Raw genomic sequence first — 24,628 nt, 5'->3', positions numbered from 1 at the left:
AAGACTGTACATTCAGAGATGAAAGCTGAAACTTAGACAAAATTAGATTTTCATAATGCTTTTGAGTCCTGAAAAACAAAAACTTATCATATTGGCAGCATACAAAAAATAGTGAAGAAAAGTTTTTGGTCATTTAAACTGCCAAGTTTAAATTTAAAATTGCCAGCTAATAAGTTTAAATTTTCATTGGAACATGCTTGTTGAAAAATTGAAGATGAAGACTCATTTAACTTTATCGTTCTTCCTTATTTAAAAAATTTCCTTATTATGTTTTTTTTTAGTTTTTTATTTGAAGTATTTTGCTTTACTTGTGAAAGCATGCTCCATTGTTTAGAGAGGCCAGCTTTGTGGTAGTGAGATCTTGCGAATGAAGTTGCCTAAATTCATATTTGAACACAGCAGCTTGCTTCCTGAGTGATTTTGGACAACTTATCTTCTCTGTGCCATAGTTTCCTATAAAATAAGAAAAAGAGAGTTGCTTCTTCATGACAGTGGTAAGGACGGGTCGAAGTAATGTACAGAATCTACTTGGAAGGCTTCCTGGCACAGAGGAAGGGCCATGTACTTAGTTACAGCTATTATTATACTATATCTGGTTTTATAATCCAGGTAAATCTTGAGTCTTACTGATTTCATCTCTTAAAAAATTCTAAATATAAACTCTAAAATGGAAACTCTTAAACTTCATAGTTGTAGCTAATTAACACATAAAGCTCAATGAAGAAACACACAGTGGAGACCATTTAGCTGCAGACACCTGTGATACTTTCTGTCCTGCACAGACTCTAAGCTGCCACTACCGTCACTTCTGAGATCAAAGACAAACTAAGGAATAGAGCTTTAAATCTTGGCCTCGTCAGGTGCTCAGACCATGGCAGGGAAACAGTTTACTGTTCACATGTGCATTTTCAAAAAATAGTATTTAAACGAACACTGTATATATTTTGTTGTGTGTTTGACATCGTTAACAGAAAAGAAAAGAAAAGAAAAAACAGGAAAAATCCCATGCATTTACAAATAAGGAGGCTATGTCTGAAAATTATTATTTTTTTATATTATGTTTAGGATTTAGTGACCAGTTAGGAGAAATATCATTTCATTGGTGTAATCCCTTGATTGACTGAACATGCTTTTTTAATTAGGAAGAAGAGCGTGTTCCATTTACCACCCGGGGAAAGGTGTATACATATAAACCTTTGTGCAAGTGCTCTTTTCTGTGTAAGAACCTGCCACAGACTTTTAAAATCTAATGTGAAATGCTGAGAAAAATGAAAGTCAAGCTGGGAACTATGTAGTCTCATAGAGAAAACTTTTTCCAGAGAACATCTGAGCCAACGCAGGGCGCCACTCTGGAGGTTCCACAGTCTCTTCTGTACACAGTGCTTCCCCCAATTCTTTTCACCTCATTTGTTCAAATCAGATCAGTGGTTTAGGATTCTCCAGGGTCTGATTAAGAGACCAGATGGAGGCATTAAGGGTTCTAAAATTTTCCAACAGTAACAACCAAGGTAAAATATCTAAGAATAGCCTAACAAAAGGATAGTAGGAACTATCTAAAAATAAAAGTAGAAACTACTGAAAGATATAAAAGTTTCTTTAATCACATGATTCTAGATTAAAAGATCATATCTCCAAAATATCAGAAGTTATAAAATTGATTTGGGTTTATTGTGAATAAAATCATATTAGTAATATAATAATTAATAAGATAATGAGAGTTTTACTAGTTCAAGAATAGCCAGATTAGAAAATAGGGCAGGAAGTCCAGATATGGGCTCTGATATCAATAATAATTTAATATAAGAGATGGAAGACATTACAAATCAGGGAGATAAATAAAGGTTATTCAGTGAATGGAGCACTTGTTATCTACTTGGGGGGAAAAGAAAAGATTGAAATCATACAGTGAACCATATATTATGATAAATTCCAGAAACATTTAAAAAGTAACACAATTAGAAAAAAAAACTAGAAATAAATATGGATGAGTATACAACCTCTAGATGAACAGTAAGTTTCAGAGGAAAGTATACAAAGATTTCCATGCATCAGAAGCATCCTAATTTTAAACAAAACACCAGAGGATGTTATTTGTTTACAAATCCGACAAGGGGCTAATTCCTTCAATACATAGAGAGTTCAGATCACTTCAAATGTAACATCAAAATATCTCAGGAGCGTAGAAGGCAGAGAAGATGAACACACATTCACAAAGGAAAAAATAGATGTCACACTTCAATGGTAATTCACTCAGTGCACATCAAAATGAAATAGTTTTCCACCTCTCAAGTGAAACAGCTCTGTTTATGAGGATGAAATGACAGTGATCACCAATCCCATGCCTAGGTTACTGGATAATTTTTTGTGAAGTATGGTTGATTTACAATGCTGTGTTAACTTCTGGTGTACTCCTCAAGCCTTCTTAGAAAGCAGTCTGGCAGTTGATATCAAGAGTCAAAAATATTCATATGTTTTAATCCACTAATTCAGCTTTGAAAAACTTTTAATCAGTAATTATTTCAAAATGGCAGGGAAAATTCAGTATGGATGCAAGTCACAGACATATATATATATATAAAATCTCAGCCAAAATATTCTTCCAACACTTCACAAAGTAGAATAGTATGCAGCCACGAAAAAGTGTGTCGATGAAAATATTTTATGACATGTCAAAGTGTTATGCTTATGATAGATTTGAGAATAAAATTAATATATAAAATGATTTGTAATATACAAACAATGCACCGTTCTGAAGGAATTATGTCTATAGGTAGAAGCATTATTCATTATTATTTTTTATTCATTTTCAGAGTTGGAGTCTTTTGATTGTAGGTGACAAAATCAATCTCCAATGTGTTTAAACAACAACCAAAAAATGGGGATGCGTGGGATTTATTGGTTCCTGTAAATGAAAACCTCAGGTCTGAGGTCTGGCTTCAGTCAAGGAGAGATACTCTAGCCCAGATGATGTCAAGGTCTGCTTTTGTCCTGTCTTCATTCTGTATCTAAAGATATCTCAGCATGATGCTTCTGGGCACTCAGTATCCCAGATCATCCATCCAAACCAAGACAGGTCTCTTTTGGCAGCTTCCTCTCTTGATAGAGGAAGCTTATGTTTCACATGGGCACCAGCACGTATCTCCTCACATAATAGTGGCTCTTCCTGGGTTATTTGCCAATTCTCCAATCATGTGCGAGGCCAATAGAATGAGGGGTATTATTTGTCTTAAACCAACTGAGATCTACTTCTGGTGCTTCAGAAAGAGTGGGTCAATCGAGCTTAAATCACAGGACTAGAAACAAAATGGAGGTTACTTATCCTAAAGCAAGTTCTGGGTCCTCTTCTAAGACTGGGGACAGATCCAGGACAGCAATTCTGTCCACTACTGAGTACTTTCAAATTTTCTTTAATGAGCAAATGTTAAATTTATGATCAGAAAAGATGATAAATAAGAAGAAACTTGAGGAAGGAGAATGGAAAGCTTTCCTGTTTCTTAAGAAATATTGAACCCATTAAGTGTTTCAAAGAATAATGGAAATGTGTCAAGTTTGTAAAAGTTCTGAAATGAATTAGAATTGATTTTACAGACCATGTAGGAGACAGTGCTATACAGTTAGTGTGTCTTTGGGTTCTCTGAGTATTTCAGTACTTTCACTTAAAGTTGCTTCATTTGGGGCAAATTGCATCATCTCCAGGTGGCTCTATTTCCTCATCTGTAAAAGAGATATAATATTACCTTCCCCACAGGGTGATTGTGAGGATTTTGAAAAATAGATGTGTGCTGAAGCAATAGTAAGCATTTAAGGAATCTTAACTATTATGTTTACTTAATACATAATTAAAAAATTATTATGCAGACTTTTAAAAAATGCATACTATTTAAATGGCCTTTATGTGCTGTACAAGAGAGGAAGGCTTAATATACCTTCTATAATACATTTTTCTCAGCCTTAACTAATTTTCACATTTAATCACACACACACCAAAAAGTTATTCCTTTCACAAGCATGAAGATTTAACTGTGAAGAAAAGGATGATGAAAGAGAGTAGAGGAGAAAATAAAATGCTTTCTCTACAAGCTGATGGCTTAAAAACTAAGAAAACCACCTTTTTAAGACTTTGGTCACCATATTTGTAGCTAATACTTAGGTAGAGTTTTTCGCATGCCTGTGGTTAATGTTCCAAATTTTTTCACAATTAGTAAATAATTGATTCATCACAATAGTCCTATAAAGTGCTATTGTTATTCCCCCATTATATGGGTGAGGAGATTGAAGCCCCTTGAGGTTAAGAAATTTACACAAGGCCCCACAGCTAGCTTCGGAGCTGGGATCCAGATGCAGGAGTGTGGCTCCGGGAGGTGCTTGTAAACACTCCCACTGCTCTCCCCTGCAGGTGCAAGCCAGCGGCCCACTGTTACTATAAATAACATGATGTGGTTCACTTAGTCCTGAAATTCACATTCTTTGTAGCTTTCTCTCTGGGGCAGCCATCAGGAGCAGCCAGGGACACTGAGTACATGCTTCTGGACTATGACCAAGAAGGTAGATGGAAGGAAAACAGTTTAAAAATGGGATCTTTAATGTGCATTCTTCAGTGGCCAGAAAAAAACCTGCCTAGTGAGGAACTGAAACCCTATCAGCCACGTGCAAGTTATGCTTCAGACACCCCCGCTGCCCTTGGGTCCACGCAGTCAGATCTACAGTGGATCAGGGACATGAATCTTGTGCAAATGCAGGGAGTAGGAATAACTGCCACTTTAAGATCTCAATGAGTATGAAAAGCATGTGAAGCTTTCATCAGCAGAGACCTGCTGTCACTTCCACTGTTTCCCTCAGGGCATGCCCACAGCTTCACTGGTCCTATTCAGAATGAAGACGTCAGCTAGTACCTGCTGACCCCTGAATCGGTGATAGGTTCTCCCTTGAAAGGAAGCATATCCCCTTCATGGGTTACAACTAGTTCATAACCTAAGTAATTCTACAGATGTAGAAGGGATACTTTCATTGGTTCTGCTATCACAGACTTCCCTCCAAAAAAACATGCCAATAGTTACCCCATTTTCACCCATTAAAATATACTTAACAGGCTTCCTTCTTTAGTGCAGTTTTAGGTTTACAGAAAAATTCACAGAAATTGGAGTTCCCATATATTCCCTACGCCCTGCACACAGAGGCTCCTGCTGTCAGCGTATTACATTAGTGGATGCACTCATTCTTTTTGACATCTTGCATTCCTCCTCCCCTAAAATTTAACATGCCTTATATTCACGTCTCTTATGCATTTACGTGTGATTTATATCACATCTCACGTTTATGTGAGGTTTACAACACATGCATGTTTTCTGTTTAAGCTGGGTTGGGGGCAAGTTTTCTGTGTAAAAATACGATCATTAGTGAGTCTCATGCTGCTGGGTTTTTGGGTTGTCAGGTCCTGTTGACCATTGCTTCAGTTATTGGGATCATTGTCTACGGACTTTCACTGTTCACTGTATTTCCTGCAAAACTTCCCAAGAACCTGAGTGGAACAGACCCAATCCAAAAGTACCTGACTGTGCAGGTGGGCCACGCCCATCACTGCTTCCCTCATCAGTTTTATCATCTTCATGACCCTGAACGCCATATATGAGAAAGTGGCAGTCATGATGACTGACTCAGGTAAGCTCCTCCTGCAGCTGAGATAATTTCTACACAAGTTTTAGAACCAGGTCAAAACAGAGACTATCTTTTAGGCACTTCAATTGCAGTACATTACAGTCTTTAGTTAACTTCAAGTGTAAACGTATTTCCTCTAGCCTATATGAGAAGTGAATTAGCTCCATTTTTGCATTAGTAAAAGGGACAAAGAACGCTTTAGAATGTCCAAGCTCTGTGTAAATATGTCAGTGTTTAATAATAATTTCAATTACATTAGATAATGTACCCTACTGTTGAAAGTAAATAGTCTCTGTATTGCAAATAAGTGGAAGAGTGTCGTGGTTCCAGTGGGAGATTTGCTTGTGCGTTACGGAGAGGACAGATAATCACAGTTTTATGTGTCTTCCCCCCATGCTGTTCCTGTTAGTGTAGCTCCATTCTCATCAGCTGCGGCTTCTATAATAAATGTTTCTTCTCTCTGGCTTGTATCCCACCCAGCGGCTTAGCGGCCTAAGTTAAGTGCTTCCCACACATTGCATGTGGCTGGGTGGTTCTCCCAGTGGTCTGCTCAGTGGTCATCTTCTGAAAATACTAAGACCAATTCAAATTCTGAACTAGGAGGATGACCCGTTTTCTGTTCCCCAAATGCTTCTAGCAAGTTGCCCCGTGTTTTGTTTGTCTTCTTCAATAGTCCTACCTTACTGCCGTTCAGGGAGACAAGAGAATATTATTTAGCAGGATGTTTAGAAGTAGCTTTCTTTCAAATTACACCTGACAGAGGACAGTTCTTGCCCATTGGATACTGTTGTGCTTATAAATTTTAAGGAATGGATGACTTTTTTTTTTTTGCCTTGTGGGATATTGCGTTCTTAGTGGGAGAAACTCTTACAACACTGTGTACAGTTGGAATTAACATAGTGGATATGTTAAGAAATTCAAAACAGCTGATATGAAAACAGTGTGAATTGCGTAATATATATATATATATATATATATATATATATATATATATATATATACATACATACATACATACATATTTATTGTGTTAACTCATGTGTCCATGGCTTTGATTAGGGTCTCAAAGCCGTTCACAGTTTTACAGACTTACCTTTTCTTTATTCTAGCTGCAGAGCTCCCGAGGACCAGACTGACTATGAGAAAAACCCAGCCATGAAGGTGCTCTTGTTCCATTTTGTCAACTACTACTCCTCGTGTTTCTACATCACATTCTTTAAGGGCAGATTTGTGACTTATCCATGAGATCTGATGTATTCCCTGTAAAAATACAGAAATGAAGAGGTGTGAATACAGCTTTGTGTTCTGACAGTCTAATCTGTTTCAGGTTTTCTCTTAGTTGCCCAATGAAGAGTGTCTTTACTCTCTGTTCCTTTGATTTTTTTAGGCATAAAATAATGACTTTATTTCATATTAGAGCTATCTAAAATTTAAATGAGATTTTCTTTCTAATATTCCAGTGTGACCCAAGTGGCTGTATCCTTGAACTGATGACACAGCTGACAATAATCATGGGAGGACAGTCCATCTGGAATAACATACAAGAGGTGTTGCTTCCGTGAGTACTCAGTCATGTGTTCTTGGGGTGAGAACGGCCCACCGACCCACGTCATTTTCCTGCTTGGCCATCTCTAGAACAGGGGAGACTCTCTGCTTATTAAAGCTCTCCAGATAGGATGATACAGCCAACAGTATAAACGTACCTGCTGTTTAATAATTATGTTTAAATGCCTTCCTTTTTATGTTTAACATAAATCCTCAAGTGCTATAGTCTCTGCTTATTAGCCCACCACTGGGGACTGACGGATCAGAGCCCATTGAGAGATGGCCCTTTTTGGGGCCATGAACTAAGTTTTCCCACAACTTCCTGCAAATTTCTCCTCCTTTTATATATGCATTTAAAAATCCATAACAGGAATTTGTTGAGTGCCTAGTATGTGCTAGTCACTGTATTAAATGTTGTACATATATGTATGTGTGCGTGTGTGTGTGTGTGTACAATTTAATCACCCAAACAATCCTTATTCTTATCTTCCTTTTGCAAATGAAGATCCTGTGGCTTAAAGAGGGTAACTGATTTGCCCAAGCTCTCATTGCCAGTAAGAGACCACTGTGGGACTCAGATGTAAAACCCTATCTCTCTGAATCCATGTTCGTCTAAGAACAGAGACTCTCTTGGGTTCCTAAGGCACAGGGTTACATAACGTTTTAAGAAACACTTGTCTAAAATAATAACTACAGAGATTTTGACTTATTGTTCTCTTCCTAAAAATGAGAAAAGCAGATGTTAGCCAAGGTCACACTGTCCTTTTGATTTTCACATAAGCACAATCCCACATCAAAGTGGACAGTCCAGTGTTATCTGCAATTTCTAAACATTTCAAGGAGCTTACTGTATTCGCTTTTTGTTGCTGTTGTAACTAGTATCCCCAAACGTCATGGTAGTAGGAAGAAAAAAGAAAAAGTCTCCACTAAACAACACAAATTTAAACTTGTAGTTTTCTTGAACGCAGAAGCCTGCTGAAGTCAAAGTGTTGGCACGGCTGTTTCTGAAGGTCTCAGGGGAACCTGTATCTTTGACTTTTCTGGCTTCCAGAGGCCACCTCCATCTCTTGGCCAGTGACCTCTTTTCTCAATCTCAAGGTCAGCATGTTTGTGTGCCTCTGACTCTGATCCTGTGGTCAGATCTCCTCTCCTCTCTCCCCTCTTTTGCCTCCTTCTTCCTCCTTTAACGACTCTGGTGATTACACTGGGCCCACATCTATAATCCAGCTGGTCTCTCTTAGGGTCGACTGGTTAGCAACCTTAACCACATCTGCAACCATAGGTACCCTTTGCCAGGGAATCTGACCTCTTCCTATGTTCTGGGGATAAGGCATAGACATATTTGGGGGGGGACATTTTTCTGCCTACCACACTAACCTTTTTAAGATAATTTCTGGCTTTGAGTTTCTGTTTTCATGAAACTGTTGAACTCTCTTCTGTCTTGCCTTCCACACCAGCATTCTGCTCCTGGCCAACCTAACTGCAGAGCTCGCCCCTCTCTGTGGTGTCCCCCAAAACCACTTACACAAGCAGGTCTTACTGTTGTTTGGAGAATGGGGGAGAAATTCAAACAACTTGAATTTTGAAATAAAAAACCTCCATGATTTTAAAATCTTCCATGCCACTATAAAAATATTTATTTTTTTAACTTTGCTTTTTAATTTTTAAACTATTTTAAACTTTGTAACTTTTTTAAACTTTATTTTTTCTTATCATCCTTCATTGTAGGCTCCAGAAACCTGCTATTCTGCCCACCGCATCCAAGTTCCCTTTCATTGTTTCTCCTCCCTTCCCTAACCTTCCTTCTCTCTCCCTTATTACCAAGTTTCTGTCCATTCTCTTTATAGGGCAGTTAAATTATTTTTTCTTTCTTTCTTTGTGTTTTTACAGAGTGAACACCTTTGGGTGTCAGTGTGTCCTTCCACATTTCTTCACAAGGGCTTCATCTTTCAGCTTCAGTATGGATTCCTGGGGTCTGTCTCGAAACCAAAGGCATTTCCCTTGTCCCCCAGCTCACTACGCCCCTCAAAAAAAGATTCTGATCTTCACTGTGAAATGAATCTTTTTTTTCCCTACTGTGCAGTAGACAACACTTACCCTGAGCTCACAGTCAGATATTTCCAGAGGAGTAAAAGTAGGTCATGTGCAAATAGTACTACTTTTCTCTGTGAAAAGAAATAGATCAGATAGAGGAAATACTTAACTCAGATTACTCAAAAGCATTTCCTGAAGGAAATAAGTAAATTATTGAACACTAAATTTTGTTGAATCTGGTTATCCGTGAGCTATTTTTACCAATCAAGAAGGATATATTTTCTAAACTGGTACTGAGCAATTCATGTGAAATGAAACTTGCTCACATGAACTAGTTTAAATTAAAGGATGCATTATAGTATCTGTGGTCTGTTTATACCTTCGCTTAAGTAAGCACATTTTTCTAGGTTCCAGTGAGCTGAACTTTGCCTCCATGTATTTCTAATATGGGCTAAAATATTTAGGGAATTTATTTTGAATTATGATTCCCTTTTTTGAAAACCAGGAATTCTGAATTGTAGCCAAGTTCGAGGGTGGCTTGTGTTTTCCTCACTGCCTCTTCTCTTTGTTTAAGTGCAGTTTCATTCTTAATTTTTCATATAAAATCTTAGCATACCAAAGATCTATCAATTACTCTTGCTGCACCAAAGCTATACCCATCCTCAAAAATACATAGGAAGGGAAAAGAAAACTTATCAAAATTAGCGACTATTTTCATGCTATTCAAATATGTCTAAAGGAACATAATGAAATGAATTTCACTATATCTCACCTGCCTCCACCCCCCCAATCCCATGTGGGTTTCTTGAGTAGGAATCTGGGAGTAAATGAAGAAGGAGAGTGATGCCGTGATCCAGGCTCCCTCTGGGGTCTCCCCAGCACTTGGATTGGCACCTGGTATAACGTAGGTCTCAGTCCAAGCCAGCTGAGTGAGTGAGTGACTCACAGGCATCGAATGCGTAACATCAGTGAATTAACAGCATTCTTTGTAGGACTCAGAGAATAAGCTGAGTGCCCTGTGGCCTTCCCAGCCTCACATACTATTTTGATGTTGGGGTCATTTCTGGGAATGTTATTCTGTACTGGACAAAAGGCTAGTACAATTCCAGGGTTAAGCAACTTTCCTAGGGAAATTTTATGATAAAATATTAAGAAAAATAATTAAATGCCCAAAATGACATAGCATTGTCCTTTGGTGTTTAGATAATGTATGGCTGTAATTTTCTTACTTTATATGTTTTCTACATTTTCCACTGTGTGTATGCACTACTATATAATAAGAAAAAGCAAATGTTTAAAAGAGAAAATCTCTCTTCTCCAGATATGATTTGGTTAGAGGATGAGTCAGAGAAATATAATAAGAGAATCTTAAATACATGTGTCCATAATTCACTCTTTAAATTCAGGAACAGGAAACTCAGGAATGAAATAGATTAAGAGAATCAAAGATACTTGTATTCAAGATTAGCAAGTAGGAGTGTCCTCAACAGAAATGGTGATAATCTATAATTCAGGGATTAAATGTGATAATGAAGGTAAAAAGACAACATGAAGTAGAAAATGCCACGTGGCAAGCACAGTGTAAAGGGCAATTTACTATGATTATGCCAATATGTGTGGTCAATTCCCAAGGAAATGATTGTGTAACCCCTGCTAGAGGAAGAAAGCTTCCAGCCTTGGCTGGAGAGGGGGGAGGATCCAGTGTCTGTATTTTTTTAAATGTCTACAGGTGCTTCTCATGTGCAAATTGATATCCCTGCACGAGAACCTTAAACCAACAGAAAACCCAAAAGACCGTGGACAATGATAGGTAGACGAGAGCCCAAGCTTTTCTGCCACAGATGAGTGGTTCCACTCAGGAAGACTGAGCAAGAAGCTCAGAGTCTTAGCTAAGGACAAGCAAGTCGGGACTTCTAATACGACCTAATGCCATCGACAGGGGAGGGCATTTCAGCACAAGAAGGGAGCGCCAGGTGATTTAACATGGAAGTTTCACCCTGGATCCATACCGTGATTGATTTAGGTCCCGGAGGGTTAAAGCCCTGCTTCCCTGTGGCATGGACCGGATTCCACAAGAGGCTGAGACAGGAAGTATGAGGCAGAGAAAAATTCCCCCAGGAGAATCCCGAGTCTGGGTGATAGGGAGGGTGATGGACGAGCGTGGTCCCAGCGCCACCCCCACCGCAGGGCTCCGAGTGGCTGTGGAGCTGCGCGCCCCCGGCCGGACCTCAGACCTGCCTGCAGTGCTCTGGGTTGCGGCCTGGGGAGCGGCTTCAGCAGCAGGCTGGCCCCATCATTCTCGTAGGTGCTGCAGTGACCCCCAACCCTGTGGCCACGGTGATCCCAAGCCAAGGGTCTAAGTGACTTTAACCCTATTTACAGGTGACCACAGCCGGTTAGCCAGTGCTGCTCAAAAGGAAGATCCCCCATGGGGTTTTGATGTGTCAGGGGGGTTGCTAATACCTGGCCTGCTTTGAATCATTTCATCCTGACAGCAGCCTGGGCAGTTGAAGTTTCATCTCTCAATTTTATTTCAACTTTTTTTGTTGAAAGTATAGTTGGTTTACAATATTGTGTTAATTCTTGCTGTACAGCATAGTGATTCATATATATATATATATATATATTCCTTGTCATATACTTTTCCACTATAGGCTATTAAAAGTTATTGAGTGTAGTTCCCTGTGCTATACAGAAGGATCTTGTTGTTTGAAACAAAAATTACTAAACAAAGTAACAAAGTAAGCAGACTAAACCTAGACATGTATATGACACAGTTGAGTTTATCTCAGGATTTAAATGTGGTTTTGATCTCCAGGATCTCTTTATCAAATTACCATATGCAAAGTGCCTGTGGAACACTTCTCAGAAATATGTTTTAAAATCATAAGATTTAGAGAATAAAGAAGGAAGATAATTATACTGGAAAGCAGATATCAAAATATAGAAATGGGCATTTGTGATACAGTAATATCTGAATTATTGGAAGAATGTGTTGAATAAGAGGATCCAGTGGTGGGTCTACTAACCGCAACATTCTGCCATAGCAGTGAGTGTAAATCATCTTCTGAGATCTGCAACAGTTGCATTTTGAATGTAAATAAAGTTAAATAAAAAATAAGCCATGAAGTGTGGATTCAGATTCAGGAGTATCTCGAGTCCATATCCCCAGTACTTCCCAGTGCTCCCTGCTCTTCCCCTAATGTCATTGAAAGAAGTGGGGAAAGTTTGTGAAGCGAAGGGCATGTTCCATTGCAAAGAAATCTCGTAGCAAACCTGGGAGCATGGCCAGTGAAAGCTTAATGCTGAGATTAGAGGCCGTGGGAAACCAAGAAGAGGCAGCTCTTTACAAGTCACATCATATGCTCTGTGTGTGTCTACGTGTGTATGCATACAGACGTGTGGGCATGTATGATGTATACACCTGCCTTTCATGTGAAGCCGCCTCACTGTCCAAATTTGAAATCCATCCAAACGTGCAGTGCAGTCAGTCGAAGCTCAGCCAGACGCTAAGTTGTCTGTTGTTGCTCTGTCTCTTCTGCTGAACTCCACGAGTAAACCACGCGCCAGCTGTTGCTTTCAGGGACAACAGCTCTGTAGGCTACAGGTCCATGCCTTGTTTCACTGCCAACTCTGATTTCCTTTCAGGAAAAATTGCCATTTGAAAAAGGGGAAAGCATTCAGTTGGCCCACAAGCCTCTGAGAGAGGAAAAAACATAACGTTATAGTCAGCTCTGTGGGACAGCATCCAGAAGGGGGCAGAGCACTGGGCTGCGAGTCAAGGCTGTGTTTCTTTCAAGCTCTGCACTGAATTTGAGGTGGCATGCCACTTCTCTGGCCCTTGATTTGTTCAGCTTAAATTAGGGTCTTGGACCTGTTCTATCCAATGTTAGAGTATCACTTTTTTGCTCGGTGACCCTCCATGGCTCCGCAATTCCTTCAGAGGGAAAAATGCCCACATCCTCATGGCAGCCTCTAAGGCTCCACCCCCAAAACCACCACTTATTTCCTATTCACTGTGGCTCACACCAGTCTCCATGCTGTCTTTCCAGCGTGAGAGACCTCCAGGCCTGTAATCACTTTTCCCTCTGCCCCTCCTCTGCCCACCCCTTTGTTTCCTTCTTTGCCTTATTCAAAGGTCACTGCCCCATCCCCACTCCTCCCTAGCACACATTCCTCACCCTCCTTTATTTTCCTCCGCAGCACTTATCACCGGCTCACAGACCCTGTATTTCTGTCTTTTACTTATTTTCTGTGAGATTTTCAGACTGGAAAGGCCATGGTGGATAATAGCAGAGAAATGGGGGTAAAAAAGACAAATGAGGGAAGGCATCTTCTAAAACCTAAAATGCCCACCTGAAAAGGAGGTAGGAGATAAAGTAGCAGTAGTCGTTACAATTTTGGTAAACCCAAGGTACGTGGTCAGGACTAGTTTTCACAATTTTTGAGGGTAGGGAGGCAGCAATAAAAAGAAATTTATCCTGAAAACAAGAAATTAAATTCTTGGGAAGATGATGTGTTCAGCTTGAAATGTCAGTAATACTTTTATGACCTTGGTCTGATAATATCCTGCCTTATAATTTGATCTGTTTGACAGCTGGGTCATTAATCTAATGGTGCCACAGTTCCAGAAGCAGAACAGACCACCCCACGATGGGAATGGGACAACCGTCTGTATCCCATGGGCAAACTGGGGTTATTTTATGAATACCCTGAAATGAGTAAGTCATCAGTGGAGATTTCTGTGCTGTCGGTTATACTAGAATATGCTTTGGGTCTCAGAAGCATCGGTTACCGAGCCAAACAATGACCTAGCATACCGACACGGAGCCCGCTTTTCTCCATTAGATGCAATTATGCAGTCAGGCTTTCAAATAGGGTGCCTGTGTGTATCTTTGTCAATATTTATGTTGTACAAAGCTGAATGTTTACTGCCAAGGAATGAAATGGAATACTCATTCAGATACGTCTCCACCATTGATTCTCAGATCCTTCTGGTCATGTCGTTTGAAGATGAACTCAGAACCGTTACTAGATGTGACTCAGCTCGGGCTGTAGCCCGTGTGGCACAGCTGCTGGCTGATATCCTTCTAAACAGAGTCATGTGAGCCAGCCGGCCTGTGCAGAAAGCCCGCAAGGGCATCCTGCCTCATTGCAGCAAGGTTCACAGGGTCACCCCTTCCACATCTCACACCTGCCTTTGATATGGTTTCTGCCTGATTCCTTGAGTGACCTCATGGCACATCACTGGCTTGAATTCAAGATGAATTTGTTGATCTGGAGTATCGGTAGAGCACACATCCCCTCCTTCTCCAATGTCTTTGTCCATTTCTGTACATTTGTTTGGGCTTGGTTTCTCTTTGGTTGAACTTGGTTTTGAGCTCTCATTTGCCTTTAAATTGTTGCATCTCAAAATAGATTTCCATAGGAAACGTTATCTTTTCTATTATGCATGGCGCACTTTTATCTACTAGAAGGCTGATGAAGTGCACGTTTTGTATCTGAGCCCTTTCAGCTCACCACTGCCTTGAAGTAGTTTTTTTTTTTTTTTAAGCTTAGGAGACAAGAAAGGATTTGGGTCAATAGGCTTTGCATTTATGCATGCGGGTTCATGTCTGCAAAGGCACCCCTTTGTGCTTCCTGTTTATAAGTCTACAGATAGAGGGAGTTTACTTTTTCCTAAATTACATTCTCCCTACATAACAGGATGGAGTAACAGCTAGTCTAGAGAGATTGTTCAGATTTATTTGTTTTCCTATTATCTAAATAATCCCTGACGAATTAGAAAATTGAATCCATTTCTGAGAGTAGGCAGTCTGTTTTTCTGTATTCAACGCTGGAGTGAAACTTATATTGTGTTCTTTTCATTCATGGGAGGTAGAATTTCCAAGTGCTTTTTGAATTATTTTTGTTCCTCTAAAATAAATTGCCTTTGGTGGTGATCTCCTGACCTCAGTTTCCTCCTCCCAGTTTTTCCCATGATCATTAATGTCACCCCACCTGCCTTTTTAGTTATGCCTCTTAGCTGCTGAAGGGGAACAGCTACTGACAGATGACCCTGGAGTCCTCCACCTGTGCTTCGTTAGGCCTCGCACCCAGCCACCAACCCTAGTCTCCTTCGCCTGAAGTATCTTTCTCTGCTTTTCTGCCTGGAAGGACTCTTGCCAAGCCTTGGCAGGGACCCCTCCACTTTTTAGAGATTATCTGCTCTCCTGTCTAGGCATGAATTGCACTTGATTCTTGTCTTGATGGTGCATGATCGTGTCCGTGTCCATTGTGCTTCGTGGCTGGACTGATCCTGTCGGAGGCTGTAGTCAGGCTTTTCATCCTCCCGTCATTGTCTGGAGCACCACAGCCTGGACCCTGGGCCTCATATGTGTTTAAGTGACTTGAGCTTGGAGTTTCAGCACACTCACATAAAACTGTTAGATGAGTTGGCGGTAATATTGCCCCCAAGGCCCCCACAAGGTTCTATATGGCATATGGCTTTTTCTGAGTGAAATTTCTCTTTTATTTGTTTTAGTGAATTCCCCACTGTCCTTTGAGATTATTAGAGTAACCCTGAGTTTTTAACCACAATAGCTCTCCCCACACCAGCGAAAGATCTTGCTGTCTGAGAACTCAGATATGGGACATAAGAGAAATTATCTATCAGTCTTAAAATCTGGAAGCCATAAGATACCGTTTTGCACTTAGAGCACCCACAGCACAAACACCAGTCTCTCAAAAATTTGACGCTGCCTTCCCAGAGGGCGGGCGCCATAAGTGAAATGCTGTGAGGGATGAAGTGAGAGCTCTTTGTCTCTGGTACTGCCTTTTCCACCCTTGCTGTGTTAACTTGATCTTCCCTTCATATATTATGTTCTCCATTTAATTTATTGCAGTTAATATCAGTTGTTCTTCAACATCTCCTTGCACCCGAACCGTCCATTCCCTCTCTCTCCAGTGCTATCCCACCCACGCCTCTCCTGCGCTCTCCAGGACCAGGCCTGTCTCCCCCACGCCCTCACCTCTGTTCTGTCTGCCCACCACCTGCACTGACATTTCCTTAACTCTGCAGAATGAACTTCCCAAAATGGCAGCTGAGTAACTGGGGGGGATTGTAGACCTCTCATCTCTTTACCGATTCATTCGTTTATCTATCCAAAAAACACTGAGCACCTGCTATGCCAAACACTGTATCAGCTGCTGGGGAGACCAAGACAGATAAGACTTGGTGTCTGCACTCCCCAGGCCAGGCGAGATTTGGCGAGTAGTTGATGGATTGCTAACCAGGTGAACACAAATTGGACTTCCTAGAGCTAGAAATATTTGAACTGAATTTTGAAAGGTGAAAGGAAGTTAGCTCTCTAATGTGTGGTAGAGGGAGTGGACACTTCATGCAGAGAGGTAGAGACATAAGTGTACACGGCATGAACTGGCTTGGCTAGACTGAAGAACAACAAGTAGGGCTAGAACAAAGGATCCATAGGTGGGAATATCAGGTGCACATGGCCTCTGTCACGATGGGCCTTGTGTGCTTAGACTTGAATGTATCCTTAATGAAACAGGTATATATTGGAATATTTGTAAGTAAGAGAATTGCATAATATTTATGTTGAAGAATATCTGGTTATTCTAGCAGCAGAATGGAAGATACTATTTTTGGGAGAGGCCCATACTTTGGGGGGAAATGATGTTTTGGGAACAACCCAGGTAACCCAGACAACAAGTGTCACACGCCTGCAGAGAGGCCCTGGGCAGAGGGAGAGGGACATGGGAGGCAGAAGTGATGACTGCTGCAGTAGGGACTGCAGGGCTGGGGCGGCGGGCCGCAGAGCTGCTGAGGTGACTTTCCAGTGACCCATCTTGAAAGAGGATCTGCAGGGGCAGTGTAAGGGGAAGAGCTGATTTCAAGATGGTTCTGTGTGTGGCAGTTTGAGTGCAAAGTGTCTATGGGACATCTGAGGGGTGATGTCTGTTGTTAAGCTGGATTCACCAGTCAGGAGCTCAGAGGAGCTGTGGGTGAGGCCGTGGGGGCGATTCAGTCCTGCCAGGCGGAGGACTGAAGACGAGGCCCTGGGGAAAAGGGCCATGAACATGGCAAATGGGAGACGAGAAATCCACCAAGAGAGAGAAGAATAGCAGAGCAGTTGGGAGAAAGCTAGTTGAGGCAACACAGAGAAGGCTGTAACCTGGCTTAAGAGGGATTTGAACACTGACTAAAGGGAGCATAGTGAGAAACGGGGGGTTTGTGGGGCAAAAAAGCAAGGGCTAATTCCCACCTTTAATTGCCGAGACTGGGGAAAGGGAGGAGGAGGACTAAGGTAGCCTTTAAAAAACAGATCTGTGTGTATCTGTGTGTGTGCATATGTGCACACACACTTTTCTGCCTGGGCTTTTTAAATTTATTTAAGTAAAACAAAAATTAAGGGGGGAAAACACTCCACTGAGAGGAAAATATTTGTCCATGGCAAAAGCTACCTGGTAATCAAATAAACAGGAGCTGAGAATGCCCACTGGTTTGAAACACGCAGCCACCGGCAGTGCAACTCCTGTCTCAGTGCCGCGGTGAGGGCCGTGGGGGATGCAGGGCTCCGAGCCCTGGAGGAGTCATCAGCGCAGGCACTTCTCCAAGAGACTGGACTTTAAAGGGAAGAAGAAAGAGTAGAAAGTATCAGAGAGCAACACAGGGCCGTGAGAGAGGGTTGGGCGAGGGTTAGTTTTGTTTTACAGTGGGCGTTTCTGGCCTTGATGAGTTCCTAGGCCTTTGCTGTTATTGGTCTTTGTTCCAAAAGCTTTTTAGAAAGTTCTTCTCGTTTGAATATCTGAACAGATTAAATCATGTTGGGTTATTTCTGGTATTTTATTTTTTAATTAATAAATTATCTGGAATTTATTTTAATAACAAAAGTGAGGACACTGTGCCAGGTCTTCCAATGATTTAGCTAATTACTCCAGTACTTGAATCCACTGATTTGAAGTGTCAGTTTTATAATATTACTAAAATCTCAAATATATCCACGTCTATTCTTGAAATGCATTGTATTACATTCATACTCTCAGTGCACTATTTCTATACTTTTTCCACGACCATAGATTAATGCCTCCTAGAGTTGGTCCTATTTAATCTTTTTCCAGAATATCCCTAACACTGCAAGTTCAAACTTCCCTCCTCATTATTTTATTTGTATATTTGTGTATATTTCTGGAAGAACAATACGATCACCCTTCAGATATTTTTCTTAAATCCATTTTGGATTATTAACTAAATTTGCATTCAGATTCTAAATTTACTTTGGAGAAATAATGTTCTATGTCCCCCAAGCTTGAGTCTGCCCAATGAAGAGTATGGTGCATTCTACTGCTCATTCAATCATCATATTTTTTTCTTTTTTTTAAGTCATTTATCAGAATCATCTTAACATTTTTAATTAATTTATTTCTGAATAGTCTGTGCCTTTGTTGTCATTATAATGATATCTTTTCTGGGTTTTTAACTGGGTTGATTGCTAATAAACTCCTAATTTCTGGCAATGAGAAGGAGATCTGACAGTGTGGGGCACTCTTTCCAATATGGTGACTGTGAGCAGTGTGTTACCTTAGGATGTCCACTTGCCAATTTGCCAGTGGCTGCACCCACTCCACACATTTCTGCTACTTACCTGCCCCCTGTAGGCAGATGAGTTCATGTAGGGTTAGGTGGGTTATGGACACAGATACTGATATCACTGCTGCCACACTGCTGACTCTGTGGCATCACTAACTCTGGTTCTTGCTCTCTGACCTCCCTGAATATGACAGCTCCTTTTGGGCTGTGGACCTACTGCATCTTTCCAGCACTGTCGGCTTTTATGCAACACACCCCTGCCTCTCAGGTCACAAGCAAATGTCAGCTCCTCCTACACATCCACCCCATCCACGGTCTTGCCGTTCCTGGCCAGAGTGGTCCCTACCCCTTGACTGATCAGTAACAGTAAATGGACTTTAAATTTGCCTCTCATCTTCTGGCTTAGTTACATACCTGTGCTAGTTTACTTTAAAGGTCTGCCAGTTAGGAGGGGAGGGTCTAAAAGTCTTTTAGATTTCTGGCCTTATCATTTCTAACTGCTCCCCCACCCCATGGAATAGCTTACCACAGATCTCTGCTGCCCCATCTGTAGCAATGCCCTGTAAATTACAGACAGAGAGAAAAGAACTTCTAAGCCACCACCACAACTTTGACTTCCTGTGACCACACAGACCATAGAAATATCAAGATAAAAATTCCTGAATAAGAATATTTTTCTTAGGAAGACACTTTAATTGCATACCTTTCTGTGACTTGTAATAACTTCATAGACTTTCTGAATGTGCTGTACTCACCTTCCCAGACTCAAGGGAGCTTGCTCACTTGCCTATTTTCAGTGCATTTCCTCCAGCATTCTCTATGCAGAGCTTTCCCAAAGGTACATTTCTTATTTCTATTTAAATTGTTAGATAAATCCACAATATTCTTTTTTTAATCCTCAATTACAAATCATCTTCCAAGATTGCATTATTTCAACACTGAGAGTGAATAATATGCTTCAAGATTCCCAAGTTTATTATGAGCAAATAACTATGGTTGGTTGAAGATTTTTAAGTATGTTATTCCTACTAAGGGTATATACGTGAAAGAAACAGTTTGAAATAAGTCTTCTTCCCAGAGATATTATATTTGCCTTTTGTTTGGATTCTTTCACTGTTAAACATTATTATTACCGTGAATATGTTTTCTCTTTGGGATTTAGTTCACCATTTGCCCCTCTCTCTTTACAGGAGTAAAGGAATTGATGTTGTCCTTCCATCCGTCTACCACTCCATGTTATGTGTCCATTCCTTAAACAGGTATTCAGTTTGGGTTCACCAGATTATTTGTGGCCTCTTTCCAGTGGCCCCTCTGTTGGCTCTGGAGAACAATATATTGGAAATCAGACTCGGTACGTGGAAACTTGACTACAAATTATAGATGCATGGTGCCAGAAAAAGCCCAGAACATCACAGCGTGGCAGTCAACCATGAAAGTAACAGCAATTCTGGCTGTGGTGGACCAGCGTGAGTAAAAAGGCTTCATTGGGTGAAGACTTAGAAGAGTCCAAAAATGCATTGGCGTTGCTTCCTAAGGAATCCAGTGATGGGTATTGTTTAATATGAGAGGGAGATGCTAACACTATCATCGTTATAAACAACATAGTTGTTGTAATTGTTATTATTTTTTATATAATTTCTTTATAATAAATATTTGTGACTTACAAGACACTTAAGAGGCAGTTGTTAAGAAGTGTGGCCATTATACTGTTACAGAAGAGTTAATTCAGTAGAAGTATGGTAATAGTATTAATGAGTACTCTTTTGATCCTCACATGAATATAAAGGTTACCCAGGAGTGCTTGTATAATGGAGATAGAAATCAATCCATTTAAGAGTTTGTAGAACCTAAAATAACAGCAGTCATTCCACCGTATTTGACTTCGTGTGTGTGCTGGAGGTGGGGAAACAGATTCCACACATTTTCTGGGGGCACATGTGTTCCCAGGCTGGGGGATATTGGCTAAAAATCTCCGCTGCCCATAGAGAGGCACACGCCAATACTTGGCTTAGAGCCCAACCCCCACATTCCCTGTAAGACCGGCCTAGGAAAACACTCAGGGAAGACAAGCTAAGGGATTCTATTAGAAGCCAGGCGCCGCTATCAGTTGGAGGAATATCCTCAAATCCAGGATTCCGGAACCAAGCCTTGTGTTGGGGGGAGTTATGGAGCTCCATTCCTGGCAGATGAATGGGGACACAGTTGTTCCCCGTTAGGGAGAACTCCTCTAAGTAATTCCTCAGTCCATCAGGGGGCATTCGATGTTTCTTGGACTCCAAGACCAAAACCCATATTCCCTCGCAGCCCGGCTTAGGGAAACACTCAGTGAATACAAGCTAAGGGATTCTATTAGAACCCAGGCGCTGCTGTCATTTGCAGGAGCCTCCCCACACTCAGGATACCAGAACAAGTCTTCGTGTGTGTGCTGGAGATGGGGAAACATAGTCCACGCATCTTTCTGTTGGCACAGATGTACCCAGGTTGGGGATGTTTTTTAAACACCTCCACTGCCCATAGAGAGGCACTCGCTAGTACTTGGTTTAGAGCACAACCTCCACCGTTGCTAACAGCCCAGCCTAGGGAAACACTCAGGGAAGTCAAGTTAAGGGATACTATTAGATCCCAGTTGCTGCTGTCAGTTGGAGGAGCCTCTCCACAGTCAGGATACCAGAACAAGACTTCATGTGTGTGCTATATGTGGGGAAACAGAGCCCACGCAACTTTCAGTGGAAACAGGTTTTCCCAGGATGGGGGATGTAGGTTAAACAGCTCCACTACCCATGGAGAGGCACAGGCTACTACTTGGCTTTAGAGCCCAACCCCCACTTTCCCTCACAGCCCGGCCTGGGAAAACACTCAGGGAAGACAAGCTAAGGGATCCTATTAGAAACCAGGGTCTGCTCTCTGTTGGAGAAGCCACTCCACAGTCAGGATACCAGAACACATTTTCGTGTGTGTTCTTGAGGTGGGGAAAGAGCGTCCACGCATTTTATGGGGGAACAGGTATTCCCAGGTGGGAGATGTAGTTTAAACTCCTCCACTGCCCATAGAGAGGCACTCGCTAATACTTGGCATTAGAGCGCAAACCCCACCTTCGCTCACAGCCCGGACAAGGAAAACACTCAGGGAAAAGAAACTAAGGGATTCTTTAGATCCCAGGTGCTGCTCTCAGTTGGAGAAGCCTCTCCAAAGTCAGGAAAACAGAACACTTATTCGTGTGTGTGCTGGAGGTGGGGAAACATAGACAACGTATCATTTAGGGGGCACAGGTATTCCGAGGTTCGGGATTGTAGGTTCAACCCCTCCACGTCCCATGGAGACGCACTCACAGATACTTGGATTTAGAGCCATACCCTCACTTTCCCCCGCATTCTGGCATAGGCAAACCATCAGGGAAGACAAGCTAAATGATACAATTTGAACCCAGCCGCTGCTGTCAGTTGGAGGAACTTCCCCATACTTAGGACACCGGAACCAAGCCTTGTGCGGCGGGGAGCTGTGGAGACTCACTCCACGCAGATGAATAGGATCACAGGTGTTCCCTGTAAAGGAGAAGTCCTCTAAATAGTTCCTCAGTCCATCGGGGGGGCACTCGCTGCTTCTTGAATTCCAATCCCAACCCCCAGCATTCCCTCGCAGCCCGGGATTGGTAAACACTCAGGGAATACAAGCTAAGGGATTCTGTTAGGATCCAATTGCTGCTGTTAGTTGGAGGAGCCTCTCCACACTCAGGATACCTGAACATATCTTCATGAGTGTGCTGGAGGTGGGGAAAAATAATCCACGCATCATTATGGGGGCACAGGTGTTCCCAGGTTGGGGATGTAGTTTAAGCACCTCCACTGACCATAGAGAGGCACACGCTATTACTTGGATTTAGACCCCAAACCCCACCTTCGCTGACAGCCCGGCCTAGGAAAACACTTAAGGAAGTCAAGCTAAGTTATTCTATTAGATTCCAGGTGCTGCTGGCAGTTGCAGGAGCCTCCTCACACTCAGGATATCTGAACACGTCTTTGTGTGTGTGATGGTGGTGGGGAAACAGAGTCCATGGATCTTTCAGGGGGCAAAGGTATTCCCAGGTTGGGGTTTGTAGTTTAAACACCTACACCTCTCATGGAGAGGCACTCGCAAACACTTGGTTTTTGAGCCCTAACCACACTTTCCCCCGCACTCTGGCCTAGGTAAACCATCAGGGAATACAAGCCAAGGGATTCTATTAGAACCCAGGGGCTGCTGTCAGTTGGAGGTGCTTCCCCACACTCAGGAAACCAGAACACTTCGTCGTGTGTGTGCTGGAGGTGGGGAAACAGAGTCCACGCATCTTTGTGAGGGCACAGTTGTTCCCAGGTTGGGGATGTAGTTTAAACGCCTCCACAGCCCATAGAGGGGCACTCGCTAATACTTGGCTTTAGAGCCCAACCCCACCTTCGCTCACAGCCCGGCCTAAGGAAACTCTCAAGGAACTCAAGTTAAGGGATTCTATTAGATACCAGGTGCTGCATCATTTGGAGGAAACTCCCCACACTCAGGATACCAGAACACTTCTTCGTGTGTGTGCTGGGGGTGGGGAAACTAAGTCCACGCATTTTTCAGGCAGCACAGGTATTCCCAGGGTGGGGGTTGTAGCTTAAAGACCTCCACTTCCCATGGAGAGGCGCTCCCTAATACTTGTCTATAGAGCCTAAACCACACTTTACCCCGCACTCCGACCTAGAAGAGCCATCAGGGAAGGCAAGCTAAGGGATTCTATTAGAAATCAGGCGCTGCTCTCTGTTGGAGGAGCCTCCAAACACTCAGGATAACTGAACACGTATTCGTGCTCCCAGTTTTTGGAAGTTCCCCACACTCAGGATTCTGGAAGAAAACTTTGTGTGGGTGGGATTTGTGGAGCCCCTCACCACGCGCATGAATGGGGGCACAGGTGTTCCCCGTTAGGGAGATGTCCTCTAAGTACTTCCTCATTCCATCGGGGGGCACTCGCTTCTACTTGGCCTCCAAAACCAACCCCCACATTCGCTCACATCCTGGCCTAGGAAGACACTCAAGGAAGTCAAGCAAGGGGATTCTATAAGATCCCAGGTACTGGTGTCACTTGAAGGAGTCACGGAACACTGAGAATACCAGAACACTTCTTCGTGTGTGTGCTACAGGTGGGGAAACAAATTCCACGTATCTTTATGGGTGCACAGCTGTTTCCAGCTTGGGGATGTAGTTCAAACTCCTCCACTGACCATAGAGAGGCAATCACAAAAGCTTAGTTTTAGAGCCCAACCCACACATCTCCCGCAAACCGTCCAAGTCAAAACTTCAGGAAAGAGAAGCTATGGGATTCTATTCGAACCCAGGCGCTGCTGTCAGTTGGAGGAGCCTCCCCTCAGTTAGGATACCTGAACTTCGTTTGTGTGCTGGATGTGGGGAAACAGAGTCCACTCATCTTCCAGGGGGCATAGGTATTCCCAGGTTGAGGGTTGTAATTAAATCACCTCCATTTCCCATGGAGGTGCACTCGCTAATACTTGGTTTTAGAGCCCAAACCACACTTTCCCTCACACAGTGCCTAGGCAAAGCATCAGGAAAGACAAGCTAAGGGATTCTACTTGAATCCAGGCGCTGCTGTCATTTGGAGGAACTTCCCCACACTCAGGATTCGGGAACCCAGACTTGTGTGTGGGGGAGTTGAAGAGCCCCAATTCACGCAGATGAATGGGGGCACAGGTGTTCCCCGTATGGGAGATGTCTTCTGAGTACTTCCTCAATCCATCGGGGGCCAGTCATTGCTACATGGACTACAAGCCCAACTCC

At 42.2% G+C, this 24,628-nt stretch overlaps 1 protein-coding gene across 12 annotated transcripts in view; it reads left to right on the top strand.

Annotated features, from left to right (window-relative positions):
* Positions 1–20,493, top strand: part of LOC140693335 (uncharacterized) — a 60,862-nt gene extending 40,369 nt beyond the window's left edge. For 5 of the 12 annotated variants that reach the window (XR_012069074.1, XR_012069076.1, XR_012069073.1 and 2 more), the window contains 2 exons: positions 7,116–7,213; positions 20,014–20,287. Coding sequence is in view for 2 of the 12 variants with exons in the window: in XM_072957270.1 (XP_072813371.1) it covers positions 7,116–7,213; positions 9,091–9,192; positions 20,014–20,203 (390 nt within the window). In the remaining 10 variants the exon portion in view is untranslated. Of the gene's footprint in view, positions 1–6,764; positions 6,940–7,115; positions 7,214–9,090; positions 9,193–20,013 lie in introns of all 12 variants that reach the window. The other 7 variants (XR_012069077.1, XR_012069071.1, XR_012069068.1 and 4 more) reach the window with 4 other exon arrangements.
* Positions 20,494–24,628: the final 4,135 nt, after the last annotated feature.

The sequence above is a fragment of the Vicugna pacos genome, unplaced genomic scaffold (genome assembly GCF_048564905.1).
Source record: "Vicugna pacos unplaced genomic scaffold, VicPac4 scaffold_19, whole genome shotgun sequence".
Taxonomy (NCBI): domain Eukaryota; kingdom Metazoa; phylum Chordata; class Mammalia; order Artiodactyla; family Camelidae; genus Vicugna; species Vicugna pacos.
Note: the sequence above shows the minus strand (reverse complement) of the source record. Positions and strands in the feature narration are given on the sequence as shown.